The 18,674-nt window shown below is 42.7% G+C and overlaps 1 protein-coding gene across 5 annotated transcripts in view; it reads left to right on the forward strand.

Annotated features, from left to right (window-relative positions):
• Window positions 1-17,116, forward strand: part of PPP1R12C (protein phosphatase 1 regulatory subunit 12C) — a 94,880-nt gene extending 77,764 nt beyond the window's left edge. For 4 of the 5 annotated variants that reach the window (XM_040432532.1, XM_040432518.1, XM_040432547.1 and 1 more), the window contains 9 exons: window positions 1,123-1,236; window positions 1,798-1,879; window positions 3,968-4,074; window positions 8,741-8,796; window positions 9,593-9,686; window positions 10,217-10,321; window positions 12,896-12,946; window positions 13,230-13,280; window positions 15,580-17,116. In XM_040432532.1, coding sequence (XP_040288466.1) covers window positions 1,123-1,236; window positions 1,798-1,879; window positions 3,968-4,074; window positions 8,741-8,796; window positions 9,593-9,686; window positions 10,217-10,321; window positions 12,896-12,946; window positions 13,230-13,280; window positions 15,580-15,666 — 747 coding nt within the window. In that variant the 3' untranslated portion in view covers window positions 15,667-17,116. The remainder of the gene's footprint in view (window positions 1-1,122; window positions 1,237-1,797; window positions 1,880-3,967; window positions 4,075-8,740; window positions 8,797-9,592; window positions 9,687-10,216; window positions 10,322-12,895; window positions 12,947-13,229; window positions 13,281-15,579) is intronic. The other variant, XM_040432525.1, reaches the window with a different exon arrangement.
• Window positions 17,117-18,674: the final 1,558 nt, after the last annotated feature.

The following is an 18,674-nucleotide window of genomic DNA, read 5'->3' on the forward strand; positions in this document are numbered from 1 at the left end:
TCGCTTCATGGTCTATTCTTGTCTGTTTCTGTTTTTCCTGAAAGACTCAGTTCGTTCGTTCAGTGAATGGGTCTGCTGGAAAAACTGCCCACTCCACATGCATTCCATCCCTTACGATCATCCATCTGAAAGAGGCCTGAAGCTGCCCCCCGTACATGTAGCAGTTTCTTCTACGCTGTTTTACAGTAAATTGACACGGGCAGGTACTGGTGAAACTGTGTGCCTCACCTGTTCAAGATGCACAGTCAAAAACCGAACTGCAAAATCACAACTTGTAGTAAAATGTGCTTGTTTTAGCCGCCCCACCCCCCCAAAAAACAAAACAAAAAAAAAACAGGACATATATGGTTGCCCTAATGAACGTTTGCAATTGCCGGGGGCTCACTATAAAGTGCAGTGAAGTGAACTGTCTAGTTCTGGCCATGCCACCAAAACAGCTTGTCTAGAGCCAATCTACAATCTGGGGGTGATCGGACCAGGAGCCTTCTTATAGAATTGTCGGTATAGCGCTATTCCTGATCTCTCATCAGAGGGGACTACCCCCAGTAATATCTAGAACAAAGGAGTTATGGCTTTCTGCAAAGCACTGTGTGCCTCTATGTCCCTTTGGTTCCCATGGTACTCATCAGAGAGCCACAGCCCTTATTCTGCATACTGTTGCAGGGGCCACAGTGTGTGGACATGGGTGTTTTCTGTAGAACCGGATTTTTCTTAAGCACGGAACTTGCTTACAGGATATGTTCTGTGAATTTGTCTATAATTTTAAACCGACCTTCTAGACCAGGGTTTCTCAACTCTGGTCCTCGGGATCCACCTACTGGTCAGGATTTGAGAATATCCCACAGAATGAATACCTGTGATAAGTCCTGATGCACGGACACTAATTATATCACCTGCTCAATACTAAGGAAATCCTGAAGACATGACTGGTAGGTGGGTCCCGAGGACCGGAGTTGAGAAACCCTGTTCTAGACTGTAATCTCCGAGTTAGGTGGTAAGTCTAGAAGTCCCTTATTTTTTGTTTATTGCATTCTCCATAATGTACATAGTGTGTGTATAGAACTTATATGTATTATTAATATGTATACTTTATAGATAATATAAAATATTCTGCCTCATTAGGGTGTCACTCTCACTGACCTGAAGGAAGCTGAGAAGACGCTAGGGAAGTCTGTGGATATCCAGTCCATTGAACTGAGAGATGATAAAGACAAGGAGCAGACTGAAGAAAATATGGTCAGTACTGAAATCTCAGATCTTTGTTCTATCATCTTTTTCATCAGGTTTTATGTTTTGGTTGCTCTGCTCATTAATTAAAAACTCAAAGATTGTCCATATTCTTTAAGCATGCTGATCAGTATTAGCATTCACCTTACATCTCAGAAACCTTTGACACTCCAGTTGTAGTTTCCCAACAGTCGGAGTGCTGGAAGTTGCTGACACCTGACACACAGTGATCGCTTTCGGGCTCAGTGGAAAAATGGACTTTTCAATAGGGGTTCTATGGCTCTCTGTAAATTGTTGTAGGCTCTGAATGTGCTCACAATTCTGCATCCACTTCCCAGAGACAGGTCTTGGCAACTGTACCAAATGGTGCTACTATGTGTCCATACAGTGCATTCACAGGCACTGGATGTGTACACTTTCATTGTCAATTGACAGACTGCGTATATACTTATATTTTATTAATCTGACTATACACTTAAGGTGAAGAGCTCATAGCACTTGAATATGTATAGGAAGTTTCTGAATAAAGCTCTATATTGATTTATTCTTCCCTTTGTGCATTTGGAACAGGATCTGGTCCGAAGATCTCGGCTAGCACTGAACACGGACACTGTCGCACCTGTAAATACTGTGAATTCTCCAACAAAGAAAGGTTATATAATATCACCATTTAGTTCTTCATTACACAATGTAATATTTTTTTATATACTTTACTAGAACAAGGGTGGGACTGTTCCTGCCATGTAAATGTGCCGCTGATGAAAGAGCGAAACGTTCGTTCATTGGGTGATCCTCTTGTTCATGCTGGTACCACCAATCATGGCTTCTCATGCTGCTCAGAAACCATTATTCTGTATGAGCATGAGGGATAGCAATAGTGATCCCTTGTCCTCATACAGTGAAGGAGATCGCTGCATGTAAATACAGCGGTCTCCTTCACTGAACGAGCAGCCAACTCTCGGGAAGGAACATTTCCTTCCCAACAATCGGCCGCTCATTCAGCTTGAGTAAATCCAGGTTTGCACACAAGTCTATGAAGAGATGAGGGGGCTGCTGCCAGCTAGTGAGTGATTTATTACCTCACTCTGAATATTGGTAGATCCTTATCCTACTACATATACTGATGAAACTCGAAAAATTAGAATATTGTGCAAAGTTCATTTATTTCAGTAATGCAACTTAAAAGGTGAAACTAACATATGAGATAGATTCATTACATGCCAAGCGAGATATTTCAAGCCTTTATTTGGTATAATTTGGATGTCTATGGCATACAGCTTATGAAGTACCCTTTGCTCAGGGGGTATGGATTAATTAGCTGACTAGAGTGTGACACTTTAAGCCTAGAATATTGAACCTTTTCACAAAATTCAAATTTTAAGCTGCATTATTGAAATTCCTTTTAATTTGCATTACTGAAATGGACCTTTGCACCATATTCAAATTTTTCGAGTTTCACATGTAGTAGAGTCAAAAGTGTAGCAGAGTTAAGAAACTGCAGTTTGTGTCATCCAGCGGCCTCCCCCCTTACTTCTCTCTGTAGATATCAATGGTAAAAGCTGCTAAGAGCAATGCAGCCTGATAAAACATATAGAAGCATAATTCTTTAATAAGATATTACGTTTCTTATCTTCCCCTTTTGAAGGTCTGAGATTTGAAGGTTGATTTCTTAAACTCATTAACAAAAAATTAACGCACCCGGATCAAAATGTCGGATTGGTGCAGAACTCGTCAGACAGTTATGCAGATTTTAAATGATCACAGGTGCAACAAGAGGGCGTAAAAGTGCTTCTCCCCGCTGCCCTACAAAAAATAGGTAGTGTTTCTTTAGGTGAGAGATCATTGACTGCGAGGCATGCCACTACGACGCTCTCAAAGACATTTTGCCCAGTTGACAGACTTTGAGAGGGGGCACATCATTAGAATGAGGGAAGCAGGATGGTAGTTTCGCTGAATGGCCTGCCATCTAGGCTGTTCTGGCCTAGCAGTTAGATGTTGAGGGCATGCTCACACGGTGAACATACTCTAAGCAGCCAAGACAGGCCAACAGTAGAGAGGATTGTTTGATCAGACAAGCACGAGCAGCTCCCACAGTTTTATTGTCCACCATCCAGACACAGGCGGCACCTTCATTATACACCCTTTCTCTGCCCGGTCTATTTCTAGACACTTTGCGGAAGCAAATTTGGTGCCACAGTTCCCATTACGTGTCCTGCCATTGACAGCTAGCCACCGTCGCCTTCATTTGCAGGGGTGTCATGAAGGAGAAACCTGAACTGCAAAGGACTGGAACTTTATCTTTAGCCACCAATCCAGGTTCTGTTTGGAAAGCAGTGATGGTCTGGTTTGAGTATGGAGGCCTGGTGGTGAGCACTTCAATCCTGCCTTTGCTGTGGAGCGACACACTGCCCCAACTGCTGGCCACGTGTTGCCTCTCATGGCAGGGCTTGCAACTAGAATTTTTATTCTAGTTGGAAGCTAGAATAAATATACTAGTTTTGACCAGTAAAGCCAGTTTCTGTTACTTAGGACTGGTTGATTTACACGTAGCACTATTGACATAAAAATAACATTTACTGTCTAATTGTTATCTTTTTATTGCTGCATTGAGGCAATGTATATAGATGGTGCATCTCAGATGGATGTCAATTCGGTAAAAATGGCCAAATGATGAGGGTCCTGAACACAACTCCTAATAGAAAATTGTATAGTTTATTAACTCCCCAATTTCCTACTGTAGCATTTGAAAGTGTTGGCAAAGAAGATCGAGAAACAGAAAACTCAAACCATTTGGCAACAAGGGACCGAAGGAGATGGAGGAAAGAGCTGCAATCAGCAAATATAGGGGTAAATTCTTGCTAATCTGTTGTAAAACTGGCCTCACACAGTAAATAAATGCTGTACGAACCTGATTTTGACAGTTGGCCGCTGCTCTAATGTATATGGGGTCCTTTCAACCTTTGCTCAACCCATTACTTAGGCTACTTTCACACTAGCGTTTTTTTGCAGGTCCACCATGGCTCTTCAAAAAGGCTTCTGTTACAATAATACAACTGCATGCATCAGTCATGAACGGATCCGGTTGTATTATGTCTTTTATAGCCATGACGGGTCCGTCATGAACACCATTGAAAGTCAATCCATTTTCTATTGTGTCAGAGAAAACTGATCTGTCTCCATTGACTTACATTGTGTAAAACTCTGCTTACAGCATTATTCTGTCCGCGATGGGAGCGCAACCAAACTGCATGGGATGCATTTTAGTGCATTCCGTTTCATTCAGTTCAGTTTTGTCCCCATTGACAATGAATGGGGATTAAACTAAAGCGTTTTCATCCGCTATTGAGATCCTATGACTGATCTCAATAGTGGAATTGAAAAACTCTAGTGTGAAAGTAGCCTTACCTGTTTATTCCACCACGCTCCTTGCCATGTCACTGTCATTGTGGTTCTACATGCAGGTATCTGTCTTCTTATATGCAGTGACTGTATATTTCCAGTAAATGGCTGTAGCAGTTATGTGGATATAAATGCACATCACTGCTGCAGCCAAATACAGATCAGCAGAGAGGAGCAGAGCGGTTAAGTAATGGGTCTTCTATTTTCTTAGAAACACTCAATCCCATTAATAAAAGAACATGCCTGTTATACCAATGTTGAGAGGCATAAATGTAAAGCGTACCTGAGCGTTTAAAAAAAAAAAAAAAGTTTGCATAATGGTTGTATGTACAATCATAACTGAAGGAACAGTTGTTTGGTTTCCCTAAAGTCTTTTTCAGCCATATTATTCTCTGTTTTAGCTGCATAGGTAGATGAATTTCTCTCAGAAGCAGGGGGTGGCCCCCTTCTGTCCCTTACTTCACAGTATTTATATTCTTCTAGGGAACTCAAAAAGCTAATAAGAGATAAATCACACTTGCAGAAAAGCAGGAGGTTCCTGTGAATTCAGAAGCTGTGTGGAAGCAGTTGTTTTATCAGGCGCTCAGTTGGCTCCCATGTACACTCAGTTGTAGATATGAATTTCCTGTTAGATCAGGCAGAACAGAATAATTTTTCGATGTATAAAATATGCTCATGTGTATAGATATTTGTTAAATTCTTATGTATTTAGTGACCGTAGTCATGCATGTTCAGTAGCTTGGTCCCATTGCCCCAATACTCTTGTGGCTTCTTTCCAGCAGAACTGGACTCATTAGGTGGGTATTTTGATAGGGAATCAAGAAGAGCACCAGGGGGGGCACCATTACATGTATGTAACCATAACATCTACACACAGAGGACTTTTTTTTTTTATTTATTACAGTTGAAAGCTTGTTATGCTTTTCCATGGGCGAACTGGCCATAGACCCTACAGGGTAGGTTTCCCGTTGGGCTAATGCTTAGAAGGCCACCCAAAGCCTCCTCATGGCCGCCAGCCAGGTACATAAAGATTTGATGCACTCAGCACTAAATAATGTAGCAGCATCAGGCACTTATGTACCTGGCCAGCGGCCACAGGTGACCTCCTGAATTCAACTGTATTGTCATCCTCAGGAGGATGATGCAGTACTATACTGCGGGACAAGCGGCAGTATTTTGTGCTTCACTGTGGTATCTGGTTCTGCTGGGGCAGTTTGGCATCATGGTATTGCTGGCCTTGCCTGCTTCTGTTCTCCCTCCCCACTTGTGTTGCCCCACCTTCGGTCAGTTTGGACTAAAACTACAACATTGTGCCAATTTTTTTTATTTTTATTTTTTCCTCCCATGGCCACTAGGACTGCAGCTATCGATTTTTGTTTTAGTAATCAAGTATTTTCTCGATTTAATCCAACGATTAATCGAGTTCTCTAATAAGAAAAAAACAAATAAAAAATTTGTCATCAGTCCTCTGCCATCAGCCCCTCCATGCTATAATGTCCCCCACTGCCATCAGCCCTTCCATGCCATCATGTCCCCCACTCCCCCAGCGCCATCAGTCCCTCCTTGCTATGTCCCTCACTTCCCAAGCGCCATGAGCAACCTCACCCCCCCCCCAGCAGATTCGGACCGCTGCTTGATAAATGACAACTGTAATACTTGCCTTTCCTGGCAGTTTGCGCGGCTGGCCGATATGGACTCCGCAGGAGAAGGACCGCACTGTCTTCTTCTTCCCAACATGCACTGGGACCTGACGTCACACAGCATCAGGCAGCGCATGCTGACGATGTGTGCCTGCCAGGACAGTGCAGTGCCGACAGGAGACCACCGAGCGGTGAGTGGTGGGCTTTACGTCACTCATGCTCCATGGTCGCATGATCAAAACGAATCCTCTATGCAGGAAAACAGCGTCGAGGATTTTTTTTGTGTCTATTACATCGAGTAATGTTGCAGCCCTAATGGCCACATTTAAGTTGCCTGATCTAACAGCAGAAATAAAGATCAGATTGCAGTAGAGCCTCATTAAAGGGGTTGTCCAGGTTCAGAGCTGAACCCGGACATACCCAGAATTTCTCCCAGGCAGCCCGCCTGACAAGAGCATTTCATGCTCCGATGCTCTCCTTTGCCCTGCGCTAAATCGTGCAGGGCAAAGGCATTTTGTGGAGTTTCCGGTGATGTACCGGGCTCTCCATAGGGCTGCCAGGTGGAGGCTTCTGCCCAGCAGTGAGCCCGGTGACGTCACCGAGACTGATGGGTGGGCTATAGCGCTGCCCTAGCCTGAAAAACAGCCAGGGCAGCGCTAAAGCATGCCTATCAGAGCCGGTGATGTCACCGAACACACTGCTGGGCGGAGGCCTCCGCCCGGCAGTGTGTTATAGTAAATAAGAGCAAGGGAGAACTGCTCTGATCCTCAAGTCAGGGGGCAGCCTGGGTGAAATTATGGGTATGTCCGGGTTCAGCTCTGAACCAGGACAACCCCTTTAAAAGAGTTATGGGTAATGTTTAAAAAATAAATAAAATAAAAAAATCGCTATCATATAGTACATGAGTCTCTTTCTAACAAACATAGAACCAGCCCTGTACCTCACATGGATCCAGAGGTCTCCACATTAATTGCTCCCAATTGTTCTACTAGATTTCTTTAAGCTGGCAGTTTAGGAGGCGTGTCCTTTCTGAAGGGGCATTTTCTTTCTGCTGCAGCTGGTGGCATAGGTGGAACTGAGCATGTGCTTCCATCTCCGTGAGAGCAAACAGGTGGCGCTATACAAATGTTTTATTGAATAACTCTGGCTGTAATACATTTTTGATTACATACAATTACAAAAGTATTTGGATCCAGGTTCTGGTTTGAAAAATGTAAAGCAACCCCTTTAAAGACAAATGTATAATGGTGCTTAAGTGGTCTACTAGACATGCTCCAACTTTATTCTGTTAATATTTTCCCTCGCAGTGTTCAGGGCCTGGTTCCCGGTTCTTGGTTAGGAGATAAAAGGTTGCCGGACACATTGTAGTCCTGGATAATCAAAGGCAGACTTGGCAAGTGTAAGTAGTTACATGTCAGCCGAGGTGACCGCTGCTCTTTCAGGATCAGCATTAGGCATATGTTACTTTCACTTGTCATTACTTGGGTCAGCAGTTGTTGTCCTTGCTGTAGTGCCTGGGCTCTTATCTGATGAGATTTGTGCTTGCTTCTTTTGTACTGGTAATTTTCTGTATAGTTCCTTGTACATAGCGACTCTAGATGAAATATCCTCACCATTGAGTTTGTTTGCATTCCAGAACAGTGGGTGTTTCCCAGTCAGCAAGAGGAGTTACTGTGTAGTGCACATTCTGTGCTAATATCCTCACCCTGAAACTATTGATGAGAAGGCTTTAGCGGACAGGTCCTCGTGGGTTGCCAGTCATGGTTCAGCTGAGCTTGGACTACGTGCAGTTAAAGGGGTTCCCTGGGCTTTTGACAAAACCCATTCTTTGTTCTGCCCAGTGGAAGAAAATGGTTTGCATTAATAATTACCCGTACATCGCACTGTTGAAGCTGCCATCTCTGCTGCACTCACACAGGCTGTGGGCTCTTCCTCTCTGGTTATTACCAGATGACCATTCCTTCGCGACACTGCACTCACACAGGCCGTGGGCTCTTCCTCTCTGGTTATTACCAGATGACCGTGTGGTCGTGCCCTAAGTGAAAGGTATCATTACATTTAACTAACCAGCCCTGCTAGGCATTGTGCCTTATTTGACAGTGAATTTTCTGGTGACAAAGTGCCTTTAAAGGGGTTGTCCTCAGGATAGGTCATCAATATGCCAACACCCCCACCGATCAGCTGGTTGAAGAGATCGCAGCTAATTATCCTGAGGGAAAATCCTCAATATGGGAAACAGGACAACCCCTTTAAAGCAGCACTTTTTTTTTTTTTTTTTTTTAATAATCTTTAACATATTATCAACGTGCATGAAGCAAAGACTTGTATTTTCTATATTATTTACATTGACTCCTTAAAGGTGCAGAGCTCTGAGTCGCCTACTGATATTGCCAAAAGGAAGACATGGTGGTTTTATTATTCTTTACATATGCGTTTTGCTGACTGCACATAATTATATTAGTTTGGTTTTACAGGTTACAGAGAATGAGGACACAGAGGTGGTAAACCACAATGACACATCTGGGCACAGGCAAGTATGACACTTCCTAGTTATTCTTTCTATTAAATAAACCTTAAAGGCCTTGCCTCGTCAGGTCTCACCAACTTCAGTAGACTATTGTGAAGGCAGCCATGTACCTTACATAGCTGTTGGCCAAACACTCATACAGCCATCAGCTATTTTTCATTCACATGGATGCTTGGCTGAGCATGCATGTATTTTCAGTAGGGAGAAAGCAATAAGGTGTCACAAAACACTTCAGGTGGATGCTTATCTACCATTAGCACACAGGAATGGGCTAGCTGACCTGGAACACCCCCCATAGACATTAGTCGACCGTTTTGTTTCCACCTCAGTCATCTGGTTCAGTCATTGTTCATCTAGTCTGTATAACCACCTTACTGACTAACATTTTGGGGGAGTTTATCAAGGCTGGCATTTCTTACACCAGTCTTGATCTAGTTTGCCCTGGCTTGAGATGTACCAAGACTATTAAGCCTCTTAATAATTTGGGTGCATCTCTGGGGATTTGTGCATCTCAAACAAAAAAATTAAATTCAGGCGTACCTGGCATAAATATTCTTTACTATTGTCCCATGTAGCGCCCCCTTCCCCCACCTCCTCTGTTCATGCCCTGCTCATGTGTTTAGAAAAGTGGATTGTGCTTCACATACTGGGAAACTTGTATTCAAAATGGGGCTTGCGCAAAAATCTTTGCCTTTTGGCCCCACTTTTCAGGCAGAGAAGGCTTGATGAGTTCCCCACCAGAAATGTGCATTGTGTGTGCCGTATATTCATCACATTACAATGGGTTTACTGATTGCAGGGTAACGGAAAGCTTAAACAGTATTTTGCCATTCAGATCGGGGACATACTCTTTTCCAAGGCACAAGGATGAGTCTGACAAAGATTACAAAAAGGTATGTTCAGCTCTTCTTTGCAACTCCCGATTCACAGAGATCCTAGTGGAAGCTTGAGTTATTATGCATATTATCATTGCATCCCTGTGGACACAGCTAGATATCCCGCAGGATTGTCAGCCAGAAAGTTCAGGGATTGTCACATTTCTTACCTCCATAAGTAATGGAAATATGATCTTGATTCATCCGTGTAGTGCAGGGATGCCCAACCTGCAGCCCTCCAGCTGTTGGAAAACTACAACTCCCAGCATGCCTGGACAGCCTACAGCAAGGCATATGGGAGTTGTAGTTTTACAACAGCTGGAGGGCCGCAGGTTGCGCATCCCTGGTGTAGTGGAACAGTGTTATAATTTCCTAACTACAGGTACCATAGACAACATGGAGGGCAGCTACCCTAAGACCTCATAGAAAATTAACATATGGGGGCCAAATTAGATAAGTGATGTCTTAGGAATAATGTTGTTTTAGTTTTTTAAAGCATGGTGTTGCCATGCGATGTGATGGTAGAAATCTGCCTGTTCATTCCACAGTTATATGAAGATTTAATGTCTGAAAATGAGTCGATGAGAGAACAGCTTCAAGAGGCAGAACTGAAACTCACCCAGTTAAAGCTGGAGCTGGAACGGGTCACACAGGTATTTCCTTGGGCACCTACCTATTCGCGTTATGCTGGTGTATTCAGAATAACATCACATGATTGATGACATACCGATAATTACACACCATTCCGGGCATGTTTGGAATACTCCATGTAAATCATTCTCATTAATAGTGTGAGACGCCATTTCTGGTGTCTGTCTCATGCACTGGACGGCTTCATGATCTGCAGTCTGGCAAAACTAAGTGATTGCGTTAAAAGAATAAAATAAAAAGTGTTGTCCCCCATCCTCCCAGTAATCTTGGTATAGGTGAATAGAATATTTCACAGTGAAGAATCATACATTAAAGGGACCATTTCTATCAGAAAAAGAACATTTTCTTAAAGCTCAGTGTTCATAGAAAACATAGGGGCACATTTATTAAGATCAGTGTTTGACACCGGTCTTAACCCCTTGACGACTGCCCACTGACTATATGTCCTATCTGCACATAGACCGTGTAGACAGGCAGCCCTTTAACCCCAGCGCTGTACATTAAAGCTCCTGCAATCTAGCAGAAGCAGGTCGGGTCCTGGCTGTAAGATACAGCGGGGACCCTGAGGAGAAGACGGGAGCGCATTATTACTGCTCTTGCCTTCTTTGTTGCCGGCAGCAGCTCACTGCTTCCTCTATTAGTCCACGCGGTCACATGACCTCCGGCTGTCTCTGGGCAGGATCAGAGCTGCAGGGTCTGGTCAGCTCTGCCTGTGTGTAATGCCCCCACAGGGGGCTGTTTTCCTCTGTAACTGGGGCTCCTGTGGATGCCCCAGTTACAGTGGAAACAGTGCAAGTAAAAAAAAAAAAGTCTGAGTCCTCCAGAGGTCTTTTAATGATCTCCTGGGGGACATATGTACCTAAAATAAAATATAGTATAAAATAAAAATACAAATAAAAAAAGCATCACAATAGTCATAGTGTTCACTCAAACCCATACATGTTATATATCAAAAACTATCGTCACAAAATAGGGAACCCATTGCAATAATTAATTATTGTGTCAGTTTTAATATTGAAGAAATAAAAAGCTATAATTAAAAAAAGATATACTTTTTAATAAGAATTAGTGGGCTTCCCCAAATTAAACCTAAAAAGGGGGGGGGGGGTGGAAATCTATGAAAAAAACATGCTAATAAGTCCTAAGTGTCAAAAACACCGCAAAAATGATTTTGGTAGTTAAACAAATTAGGCTCACTAAATCACCACATGCACAAAATCAATAAAAATTGCCTGGACATTTAGGCCTTTTTTTTTAGGCCCAGTCATGAAAGGGTTAATAAAGCCCTAAGCTATCGGTGGTTCCGCCAAAGTTATGAAGAGGCTCTGGCCTCTTCATAACTGGCGTATCCACCACCGCTTCTAAATGTAAGACTGCTTTCTTGCTGTCTTACATTCAGAACTTTTTCTATGCCTGAAACACTCCATGCCCACAATTTTAAACCTGGCGTGAGCATGCGGAAAAGTCACAGGTTGTGCCGCAATCTGCGCCTGACATACGCATAATATAGGCGTATTTCAGCTTAATAAATGACCCCCATATTCTTTTTAGAATTTTTGCATGTTTTATTTTTTTTTTCCCCATCTGTACTCATTTTATTTCATCAGTGCCATTAGAAATGAAATGCAGAAAATTTTCCTGGATACCAGTTATCTGCGATAAAAGCTCTGAATGGGGGAGTAAAGTAATCTTCAGTTTACTTGCAAGATAACCTGACTAGTAAGACTGAAGTGACTGAGTGACAGCTCTACGGATTTCTTCATAGGCCTAGAAATATATGCAGACAGCGGAGCAGTGCATTGTCAAACTACCAGGATAGCATAGGGGAGGGTGATGCTCTAATTGATTCACCGCCCCTCACTCCTCCCTGGTCTGACAAATGGTGTTAAGTGAGCGTTTGTGCTGGGCTAAAAGCACAGAGAGAGAGAGAGAGGTGTGGTATACATGGAGCAGCTTCAAGAAATGATATCGAGAAAACCATCCACCCATTTTTATACAGAAATAGTACATGTAGGGTGATGAAGAAGACCTGTCCTACAGGAATACAGCTAGCTGCATCGCTTTGCAGTCATCAACAAGGTAGAAGAGGAGAAAATATTTAATAGAAGAAAAACTGCTACAAGAGGACATAGTTTTAAATTAGTGGGGCAAAGGGTTAAAAGTAATATCAGGAAGTATTACTTTACTGAGAGAGTAGTGGATGCATGGAATAGCCTTCCTGCAGAAGTGGTAGCTGCAAATACAGTGAAGGGGTTTAAGCATGCATGAGATAGGCATAAGGCCATCCTTCATATAAGATAGGGCCGGGGGCTATTCATAGTATTCAGTATATTGGGCAGACTAGATGGGCCAAATGGTTCTTATCTGCCGACACATTCTATGTTTCTATATCTCCTCTGATCGTTCACTGCTGGTGCTGTAGCAGGGAATTATCAGGTTGCCGGTCACTTACTCTTTACTGATATCACGTATGTAGCCAGTTATTTCTTTGAGGATGTGACAGGCCCCTCTTTAATGTGTGATTTAAAATTAAAATTATGGAAGTGTCCCTTTAACTGTTTGTCTCTGTTTTCCAGCGACAGGAGAGACACGCAGAGAGACCTGCCTTGCTGGAGCTCGAGAGATTTGTATGTATTTTTTTTTTTCTGTTAAATATTAGAAAAGCTGCTTATGACATTCTACATCCTCTCTGTAGTTAACCCATTATAAGGCCTCATGTACACAACCCTATGTGTTTTGCAGTCCGCAGATCTGCAAATACTGATACCAGCCATGTGCATGCCACAGTTTTCTTTCTTCCTTCTGTAGAAATCTCCTATGTGCATGAGGCCTTTGTCAAGTTAAAGACTGTTACATCTGTATATAAGCAGAATTACACCATAACTGTTACTGGGCCATCTCTTTCCATAGGAAAGAAGAGCATTAGAACGAAAGGCAGCTGAGCTTGAAGAAGAGTTAAAGGTAATGTCTCCTTTCTTCTTGGATATTAATATCCTGTGTCTTTTAATTTGCAGAGGGTTGTGTTCCTTTGTCACTTGTCTGCATTTTTCACCTTCTATTGAAAAGCCACAGCTACCCGGAGACCACAAAATAGACTAATAAAATGATTCTTCACATTTCTCAAGATCTCTGCACACATTCCATTATACAGAGGGTATTACATAATCTACAAGACCCCTTTAAAGCCTAATTGTAAAGGGGTGTGTGTGTATGTATGTGTATATATATATATATATATATATATATATATAATTAGTTGCAAGAAAAAGTATGTGAACCCTTTGGAATGATATGGATTTCTGCACAAATTGGTCATAAAATGTGATCTGATCTTCATCTAAGTCACAACAATAGACAATCGCAGTCTGCTTAAACTAATAACACACAAAGAATTAAATGTTACCATGTTTTTATTGAACACACCATGTAAACATTCACAGTGCAGGTGGAAAAAGTATGTGAACCCTTTGGAATGATATGGATTTCTAAGTCACAACAATAGACAATCACAGTCTGCTTAAACTAATAACACACAAAGAATTAAATGTTACCATGTTTTTATTGAACACACCATGTAAACATTTACAGTGCAGGTGGAAAAAGTATGTGAACCCTTGGATTTAATAACTGGTTGAACCTCCTTTGGCAGCAATAACTTCAACCAAACGTTTCCTGTAGTTGCAGATCAGACGTGCACAACGGTCAGGAGTAATTCTTGACCATTCCTCTTTACAGAACTGTTTCAGTTCAGCAATATTCTTGGGATGTCTGGTGTGAATCGCTTTCTTGAGGTCATGCCACAGAATCTCAATCAGGTTGATGTCAGGACTCTGACTGGGCCACTCCAGAAGGCGTATTTTCTTCTGTTTAAGCCATTCTGTTGTTGATTTACTTCTATGCTTTGGGTCATTGTCCTGTTGCAACACCCATCTTCTGTTGAGCTTCAGCTGGTGGACAGATGGCCTTAAGTTCTCCTGCAAAATGTCTTGATAAACTTGGGAATTCATTTTTCCTTCGATAATAGCAATCTGTCCAGACCCTGACGCAGCAAAGCAGCCCCAAACCATGATGCCCCCACCACCATTCTTCACAGTTGGGATGAGGTTTTGATGGTGTGCTGTGCCTCTTTCTCCACACATAGTGTTGTGTGTTTCTTCCAAACAACTCAACTTTGGTTTCATCTGTCCACAGAATATTTTGCCAGTACTGCTGTGGAACATCCAGGTGCTCTTGTGCAAACTGTAAATGTGCAGCAATGTTTTTTTGGACAGCAGTGGCTTCCTCTGTGTTATCCTCCCATGAAATCCATTCTTGTTTAGTGTTTTACGTATCGTAGATTCGCTAACAGGGATGTTAGCATATTCCAGAGACTTTTGTAAGTCTTTAGCTGCCACTCTAGAATTCTTCTTCACCTCATTGAGCAGTCTGCGCTGTGCTCTTGCAGTCATCTTTACAGGACGGCCACTCCTAGGGAGAGTAGCAGCAGTGCTGAACTTTCTCCATTTATAGACAATTTGTCTTACCATGGACTGAAGAACAGCAAGGCTTTTGGAGATACTTTTATAACCTTTTCCAGCTTTATGTAAGTCAACAATTCTTAATCGTAGGTCTTCTGAGAGCTCATTTGTGCGAGGCATCATTCACATCATGCAATGCTTCTTGTGAAAAGAAAACCCAGAACTGGTGTGTATTTTTTTTTTTTATAGGGCAGGGCAGCTGTAACCAACACCTCCAATCTCATCTCATTGATTGGACTCCAGTTGGCTGACACCTCACTCCAATTAGCCCTTGGAGATGTCATTAGTCTAGGGCAGGGATACTCAACCTGTGGCCCTCCAGCTGTTGCAAAACTACAACTCCCAGCATGCCCAGAAAGCCTACAGCCGAGCATGATGGGAGTTGTAGTTTTACAACAGCTGGAGGGCCGCAGGTTGAGCATCCCTGGTCTAGGGGTTCACATACTTTTTCCACCTGCACTGTGAATATTTACATGGTGTGTTCAATAAAAACATGGTAACATTTAATTCTTTGTGTGTTATTAGTTTAAGCAGACTGTGATTGTCTATTGTTGTGACTTAGATGAAGATCAGATCACATTTTATGACCAATTTGTGCAGAAATCCATATCATTCCAAAGGGTTCACATACTTTTTCTTGCAACTGTATATGTATAGAGAGAGATATACATGTATACATATTGTATATAAATCTATAAAGGATCTGCGTTAAAGTCTTGACTTTATGCCGAATCTTCTTTAAGGTCCTCTCTGATTTGAAGGCGGACAATCAAAGACTGAAGGATGAGAACGCAGCTCTGATACGAGTGATCAGCAAACTGTCCAAGTGAAAGCGCAGGGTAACATCCTTCAGACGCTGCACGACCTGACACAAAATCTTCAGCCTGTCTGGGCCAAAGACAGTCCTACAAGTCTGCTGGGCAAAAACTGCCGTCTTCCTGGATTTGGTTGCAGAGAACGCTGCGCTGGGAACAGAAAAAACCCTCTTGTTTGACATTGTGCTGCACACACTGGAGCCAGACATTCAGAGCCTGCTTCCCGGTCTGCGAACATCAAGGAAATCTAAGATCCTACTTTCTAAAATTTCTTAATTTTTTTTTTTTTTTTTTTAAATGTATAATCTATAAATATATATTAGTATGTATAGCCACATGTCCCCAAGTGATGGCACTGGCATCAGGTGATGCCCACGGACAAGTTTCTTCTCTTGGCTTCATTCTTTGTCATAACCAATCGTATGTTTAACCCATGGGGCAACCACTGGACCTCCTCCCTGCCTGTCTAACTACGACTGTGATAAACCCTCCTACATCCACTCCAGCAATCCTAACCTGTCTATAGAGGATGAGCGATCACTCCACTCAGCAATAACCAAGGGCCATCCGATGCTATCCACCTGTTCTATTATGCACAGTTACCTCACGGTCTGCAGCCGTACACTAGGTAACCCCATCTTTATCTAAAAATGGCGGTCGTAAGCTTTAGGTAATGCATCACCCCACAACTGTGAACACTGGCACATGTCGTCGTATTCCTGAATGTACTTGTATGCAGGACACGTTTTAGAGCTTTAGTTACACTGTTTATGCTGCGTTCTCCAAACCGTATGTGAGTCCTTTCCAGTGTTTTATGCGTGTGTGCTCTGCAGCTAAGGATGTAAAGCGCTCCACTGCTTTATCTGTTCTAGTAAACACTTGTATTCCCCTGTTATAGCAGTGCTGGAGCATCTTTTCATAGAATTTGGCTGTACTTCTGTTATTCCTCCAGGAAATACACAAATGGATGTTACCATGTCCATGTTAAGAGGTTGTGTCCCTACTTAATTCAGTACTGTCCAGTGACTGTTTATATTGCTGCATTGACAAGAGGAATGGTAACACCCAGTTGACAAGCTCTGCATACATTTCCAGGAGAAATAACAGAGGAGCAGTACAATGCAGAGGTCTAAGAAAACATGCTGCAGATGTGTCCTATTATGGATTTTAAAAAGTATTTACTGAACCAGACTTGTCCGGAGAGGTGATGGATCCTCTTTACTACTCCAAGACAGAGATCATGACCTGCTTAGAAGGCTAAGGGCCGGTTCACATAGACTTTTTGGGCACTGATTTTTGGTGCATTTCCTCCTCAAAATCATCCCAAAAAAATGCCTCGAAACAGCCTCCCGTTCATTTCAATGGAAAGTGGCACTTGCTTTGTTTTACACATGGAAAAAAGAAGCAGCACGCCCCATCTTGGGATGGAATCTGCATTAAATCTCCCATTGGAAATTAACAGTAAGCATCAAAAAAATACTCCATACATGTCCACACATTTTTGGCACAGATCTGCCCCAAAAGCCTTAAACTGAAAATGCAGTTTTGTATTGAAGTAAACACCCATTGTTTAAAAAAAAAAAAGTTCAAAAACCGCATTAAAAAAAACGGACCCCTACTGTGATTTTACCAGTACGTAGGGGCCCTACTGCACCTGAGAATTAGACTAAATCTGCAGAATGCTAGAGGTGCGGTATGAAGGTTTCAATGCACGGGTCATTTTGCATGGTGAGTCAGTATCTATGAGGAGTGAGTAAGGGCTGTTTCACACGAGCGAGTCCATTGGGGGAATCGCGCTCCGTGTGTGAGCCTGATCCTCCGCTCTGGACTTGCAGGAGCGCATGGCATTATCATGATGTATAATGCTTTGTGCCTCTGTTTGACCTTATTTCTACAGATTCATACTGACAGCTGTATGTCACTATGATTCTGTGGAAAAAAGGCCATGCAGGGACACATAGCATTATAAATCATGATAATGCCCTGCGCTCCTGCAAGTCCAGAGCGGAGGATCCCGCAATGGACTCGCTTGTGTGAAACAGCCCTAAGTGTACGGCTTTTTATTAGTAGGGATTTAGGTGAACATAACCCACAGAAGGGTAATGGCGGGACACTGTCAGCTGGCCGCTAGCTTATATATTTCTTGCTTTGCCCAAGATCCATCGTAGGTGCTCAACCTGCATCCTGAGCAGGATTTCTCAGCACTTGCTGTATCTCAATTACCTGATCAATGGCCTCCTGGAATAGGCGGATATTCTTGTATAACACAAGCAGATTTGTCTATTCTTTAGATGAGCAGCGTGTTTTAGCACATAGTGACCTGACCTGTTTCCTCACCCCCCACCGCTGAGTTAGGCCTCATGCACATGACTGTATGTATTTTGCAGTCTGCAAAAAAACGGATCAGCAAAAAAATAGGGATGACATCTGTGTGCATTCCGTATTTTGCGGAACTGAACAGCTGGCCCTTCATAGAACAGTACTATCCTTGTCCATAATGCGGAATGAAAATAAATAAATAATGAACGGACACCGAAAGAAACTACGTTTGTGTGCATGAGCCCTTATTAGCAGGTTCAGTATTACATTGACATGATCTAGGTTGGGTCTGCTGGGCAGATCCTGTGGTTTTATGGGAGTTGCTGTTTTATATCACTTTATACCGAACAATACATCTGAAAACTCACTATGCATCCCTCTGTACCCTGCACCCCTTGTGAAAGGAGACATGTCACTATGGCGACCCATTCTACACTATCGGAGCTCGCTGAATAAACGCGTTGGGTCCAAGCTTCCCAGCAGTTTTCTTTATTAGACTACATTGGGAAATGGACCTGCTTAGAAGGCAAAGGGCCAGTTCACATTGATTTTTTGGGCACTGGCCTGCCATTGGCTTATAGGCTGGGTTCACATGGGCGTCACGTTTTGGCTCAGGATGCATCCTGTGTGCATTGTGGCAAACCCGCGCGAGTAGGTACGCATTTGCAGTCAATTTTGACTGCGATTCCGTTAAGTTTTTATCG

Source organism: Bufo bufo, chromosome 1 (assembly GCF_905171765.1).
Source record: "Bufo bufo chromosome 1, aBufBuf1.1, whole genome shotgun sequence".
Taxonomy (NCBI): Eukaryota; Metazoa; Chordata; class Amphibia; order Anura; family Bufonidae; genus Bufo; species Bufo bufo.